Genomic DNA, 5,814 nt, shown 5'->3' with positions numbered 1-5,814 from the left:
GCAGCGCCGCTACGAGCCGACGGAGCAGCGCCGCTACGAGCCGACGGGACAAACACGAGCGCACTAAAAACACAAATTCATCTTCATGATCATCGGGTCACTGGAAAATCTTTACGCCACAGAAATTTGGCCGACGCGACGACTATTTACACGTTTTCTGAAAATAAAAAAAAGTTATGAGGCGTGAACAATGTTTGACTCCTCCCTCAAACGTCTCCAACATATAACCAAATAAAATAAATCAGACTTTTTGATCTCACTACATTTTCAACGCGACTTTTTTCTCCCAACAATGAATTTTTTACTTTTTATTCTTTTAACAAAAAAATTAAAAAAAAGCCAAAACAAAACATCATATTTCTAAAACACAAAATAACAACCGTCTACATGTAAAAATATAACTTTTACATACACAATTTCAAAATAATGGTAAAGTTTGCCATTTTTTGTTGCATACAATTTACAAATGTCCGTGTTGTTGCTGAATGGAGCTGGAGCAGCTCCGGTCCCGGGTTCTGTTTTTTGTCCCGTGTGGGGTGCCGTACACGGGTCACCATGGCAACACGGAGAAACGATGCAGTCAGTTGAAAAATTGTAACACTGAGGAGGTTCGACGATTTCTGCCAGTTCAGTCTTTGACAAAACAACTCCCCGAGGAAACACTTGGTCGCCACAAATATAAAAAAACTAACACCAGAAACGGCACCCTCGTTATATATCGTATATATTTTTGTACATTTATATATAGATTGATTTATTCAAATAGATTCTTCTTCCAGTGTCCCAGACTTCCCGTCGAACGGTTGGGACTTGAACCACGTCAGCTGACAGAACGATGCCGTTGGAGCGAATTCTTGATTTTTTTTGTTCTTTTCTCTTTTTACATTTTTTGTATCCGACATGAAAACCAGACCAGACAAAAAGAAGAATAAAAGATTGTTCTTTAAAACAACGAAAGAGCGCAGAGGGAAAGAAAGTGCAACAACAAACGACCACACAGTACTGAAGACTACATTGGCTTACAGACGAGCCGATCAAATATTGATAAAAAGCTGAAGCTATAATACAAGAGGAGACGCGCTGTCCGTCGTGGAAACGGGGTTCAGGTTTGGAACAGGAACGTGGGGTCGGGGTTGTGGGGTACCTTGGGGACCAGGACCAGGACCAGTCTTTCTAAATCAAGGTCTATCCCATCGGCTTGACGCCAGAACACGTTGTCTACTTACATACAAGCGTACAGTACATTAAATACAGTTACTTTTTTAATCCAAAAAATACTTTTTTTTCCTTTTTATCTTTTTTTAAAGTCCCAGGTCTGGTAAAAAACCTGACTGCATAGAACCTAACAACTAAGAACAGGTCTCCCTAAGCTTGCATCCTATTGAAGACCAGGACAATGTCCTCCTCTGGCAACTTGAATGATATGAACTCTAGAAAGGCACATTGGTAACGTGTGAATGTTCAAATTGCATCTGCGGGAGGGAGCGCTTCGGGGGGGCATGAGGCCGGAGAGGGGCTCGGGCTCTGGTTCGGGGCTCGTAAGGCTAGTATTTGTAAAGTACCGGCACCGGGGTTCATTGGAAGGGGTTCAGCAGAGGTGACCCGGGGCTTCAGATCGATGCCGGACGTTCGGTCTATTCCTCGGTGGCGCCGCCGCTGGGCCAGGTGACGGTCTGAGGTTCTGCTGCCAACGCCTCTGGACTCATCGTCAAACCAACAATGGTCCAAAGATCTTCAGAACCAAAACTTCAGACTCTCAAAGTCGAACACAAATCAAAAGAAAGGTCCAGGTTCACACCAGGGGGGTGGGATTCCAGATGTTTTTGTGATGTAGGGTATGACCTGCATTTGTATGGCTACTCCAACCGGTGTGTTCCCCCACATTACAAATGTTTCTGATGCCAATGGCAAAGAGGCTTGATCTTTAAAAGATCGAGCCCAGTTAGTTATTTCCCAGTTAGTTATTTCCCAGTTAGTTATTTCCCAGTGCCGTTGGTTTGTCCTGAGACGACGTCTGGTGTGACTTTATAAACTGAGTTGAACAGTTTTTTAAATTTTAAGAAGTCGCAGTAGAAGGACGCAGAGCCAGGACTCTGAGGGGTCATATATCCTCGCTGGCCAGAAAATGCTGCGAGATACTGGGAGCACAGGTTTGGGACCATTGCCATCGTCAAAGCTAAAGCCTGTTGGTAGTGATAAGTCTGACTAGCTCCTTCAAAGATTTGGACATTTTTTAATCGCACCTGTTTCTGTGGAGCTGCGACGATGACGACTGATGCTGGACCAGTTTCTTAAAGGACAAACTCTTCCAACAAAGACCAAGGGAGAACATGAGATTGAGACATTTGTTAATTTACACCAAGACAAACGGTTCGGGGTGTCCCATTCTGTAGGGAGTCATTGGTCCCACAACCCTTAGCGACTGGACTGATGGACAAAAGGACATTTGAAATGGACAGGCAGGGGACATTCCCCCTCTGAACGTGCATTAATGTTCTAGGGTCACGGTCCAACTGTACGGCCAAGAGGTCTACAACCAGGGCGTAGGGACAAATCTAAGAAATGGAATACGTCCCAGCTCCTTCCTTTTCATCTGCCAGTCCAAAAAGGCCGCGGCTACGACGTCATGTGGCAGAACGTTGTTCTGAACTTCTACACACTTGGTCTCTACTGAGACGTGTCCTTGGTCCAAACAAGCCACGGTGGCACGATCCTTTGAAAGAACCCGTTTGGAACCAACTTCAAATATTGTTAGCCATAATTTTAGGAACATAAAGACCAATGACAGGTCCGGCATCAATCTAAAGTGCCCCCCCCACCCCCGATGGATCGATAGTTTGAGGTCTGAGGTTGGAGGATTCAGCCAGAAACTAAACCAGGACTTGAGGGAACCACTAGTCTGACACAGGAATGCTTCAACTACAGCTGCTTGCCCCTGGAAGAGAACCCACGCCTCATGGTCCGATGGTGTCCCTGACAGCGCCACCATCACTCCACCCGCTGTTCAACCCTTTCTTCTTCCATGGCTCCTCCAACTCTTGAGTTTTAGGCCTTTTGGACTCGGTTCAAGTAGTGAGACTCAAGGAATGTGCTAAACCTGGAAAACGGTTCGATGATCAGTCCAGCTCTAAACCGAAGGTCGGCTGATTCTCAAGAACGCCTCGTTTTAAAGTTTGTCTCGCCAAGATGGGATGATTAGAAAATACTTAAGGTTCAAACGTGGTTTCAAACCGACCCGGCGCCCCTCGAGTCTCGTGACGATCGACTCCGAGCTCTCGTCCCTCGAACGGACACAGATTTGTACAGAGATGAGAGTGAAGACGGTCTCGATGATTTCGGCGCAGAGCTCCGGCTCCGTCTGTGGAATCGTCTTCTTCACTTCGTCCTAATTGAAACCGGAGCGTCGAACTTTCCCGTTTGATAGTTTCTGTGCGTCCGGCAGGAAATTGGGCGTGGCCTCGTCCACAGCGCGGCGTTAGATCGCCGTTCAACAGCTGCGCAACGCCGCTTCAAAAAACTCTTGTAACACTGAACGATACGTTTCCTTCTGCCCGACCTCTCACTTCCACCGTCACGTTCGTAACGAGTCACGTTGACCTTTTTTAATTCTCTCTATTTTTATATATATATTTATTTATGACCTTCTGTTCCATAAAACTGGGAATGCTGATGAAACACGAAGCAGGAGGAGTTCTTCTGTCCGTTCTTCACGAAGCGACTGCGGTCCACGCTCTCGACAGGAAGAGAAGAAGAAATCGACGATGACAAAGAGAAGGGTCGGAGGAAGATGATGGAGATGGTGGCGGCTCGGACCGGTTCAGCCGAAATTCCAGAGACTCCTCGCCGAAGCGCCCGTTGTGATTGGTTGGCCCGGTTGTCATGGAAACTCCATCAGAGGAAGTGGTCACTCATCATCTTGATGAACTCCGGCACCTTGGACCTGGAGAGGAAACAGAACCGTTTTGAAACCAAGGATTCAACAACAACAATCAGCTGAGATACTAAAAAGACCCCTTCGGCTGTTTTTGGTTTCTGGTCTGTTTTGGGTTTAACGGCTGATCAGAGCAGAAGTGAAATCTTCTGACCATTCAGGGGGGAGGAGATGTTGCTGCTTTTTACATTTGTCCCATGGAGTTTGGTCCATCGCCCATGGCGGCGGCGGCGGCGTGGGCGGCGGCCAGCGTCAGCGGCGTCCCGTCCGACGTCACGGTGACCTTCTCCTCCTCGCGGCGCTTCAGGCAGGCCGCCTTGGGGTTCAGGTTTCGCTCTGGAAGCAGAGAGAACGTTTTCAGGGCTTAGACTTTGTTTCCTGAACACAAGGGCTCAAACAAACTTTAAACTTCAAGGTTTTATGTTCCAAAACTGAACCGACTCAAAAACTGGTTCCAGGTCCAGCAGAACCTCCTCCAGTGGTTCCTGTGTGTCCCTCAGGGTTGTTGTTCTGGCCCACTCTTATTTGCATCAAGACTTCTGCTCAGCTCTAACTTTCTCTAGAACAATGGATTCTAAACGACCTTTGACCCTTCCCAGACCGATGGGCAGCTGCTTCTCTGAGGTCATTGCTGACGTCTTTCCGCTTTGGCGTCATGCTAACACCAGACAGCGGTGCTCCCACCGGTAGTGGCCCATGCCGTTTGACTTGTTAAACAAATATTAGAACAGGGACGTGCTTCTGTTGGTTCTGACCTCGGACTTGTTGCTCCAGACTCAGGATGACGGCGACGGCCTGGTGCAGGATCAGCAGCTTGGTCTGAGGTTTGTCGCTCTTCAGGTGCAGCTGGACCATCCTGCCCAGCTCCTTGAACGCCTCGTTGATGTCGCGCACCCGCAGGCGCTCCCGGGCGTTGTTGGCCATCCTCCGCTCCCGTTCCCGCTCCATCTTCTGCTCCGGACTCAAGTCCTCGTCGTCGTTGTTGCTGAGGCGACAAACGAGGAGCCGAGAGGGTCGAAGACAAAATAAGTTCACAAGTTCAGATGAAAAGCAGCAGCAGGGTTTGGGAAGAGGAACCTCGTGGTGTTTTAAGGTTTAGTCAATTCACACAACTCAGGAGGAAAAATCAGCCCGACGTTTGTTTTTAATCAAGTTCTTATTTGTTTATTTTGGACGGGTCGTCAATAAACATGATCAGTTCCGATCAATCCTAACCTCAGCAGTGTTCGTTTAAAATCAACCATTTAAAATCCACGAGTGGTGGGCACAGCTAACCAAAAAGTTAGCTTTGTTAATGCTAACGGCTAACGCTAACCACTAAGGCGACTGTCGGTCTTCGTCTCCTTCCCGCTGAGGACAGGTGGGACGGTCGACCTGTTGACGTGTTTGACTCTACTGGGTCACGTAAAGGTTTTTAGCTAGCTGCTGCGTCGACCAATCACGTCGTCACGTGAACACGCAGTCAGCCAATAGCGTGCCTGACGGACTCTTAGAGACACGCCCACAAAGACGGAAACAAACGTGAGTTTTGTTGGCGGACTTAAAGTTGGTAAATCCTAATTTAGCTTAAGCTAATTCCGCTAACGATATCCAAAAGTTAGCAAAAACTCTAACCTGCTAAACGAAAAGTTAGCTTCGTAATTAGCCGTTAGCGGATCCGCGCCCACCACTGAAATCCATTATTAATGCTTCCTTTGATCTTTATAATTTCATAAAATAATAAATTTCCTTTTGGTTTCTGCTGAAGCCGGTTGCTCATCTCCGCCGAAAAAATGCTTTTAGATCAAAAACACTCGTGCACGAGTGAACACGTGGCACAAATCTGCTGAAGATCATCCACGTGCATCTATTAATAAATACTAAATAAATACCACGTGCATCTA

The 5,814-nt window shown here is 47.2% G+C and overlaps 1 protein-coding gene across 5 annotated transcripts in view; it reads right to left on the bottom strand.

The window, feature by feature from the left end:
• Positions 1-2,928: 2,928 nt before the first annotated feature.
• tcf4 (transcription factor 4) overlaps positions 2,929-5,814 on the bottom strand; it is a 212,260-nt gene continuing 209,374 nt past the window's right edge. For all 5 annotated transcript variants that reach the window (XM_037691932.1, XM_037691934.1, XM_037691933.1 and 2 more), the window contains 3 exons: positions 4,687-4,916; positions 4,120-4,267; positions 2,929-3,940 (listed from right to left, as the gene is read on the bottom strand). In XM_037691932.1, the coding sequence (XP_037547860.1) occupies positions 3,892-3,940; positions 4,120-4,267; positions 4,687-4,916 (427 nt within the window). In that variant the 3' untranslated portion in view covers positions 2,929-3,891. The remainder of the gene's footprint in view (positions 3,941-4,119; positions 4,268-4,686; positions 4,917-5,814) is intronic.

Source organism: Nematolebias whitei, chromosome 18 (genome assembly GCF_014905685.2).
Source record: "Nematolebias whitei isolate Nwh7 chromosome 18, NemWhi1, whole genome shotgun sequence".
Taxonomy (NCBI): domain Eukaryota; kingdom Metazoa; phylum Chordata; class Actinopteri; order Cyprinodontiformes; family Rivulidae; genus Nematolebias; species Nematolebias whitei.
This window is presented reverse-complemented; position numbering and strand designations above follow the sequence as displayed.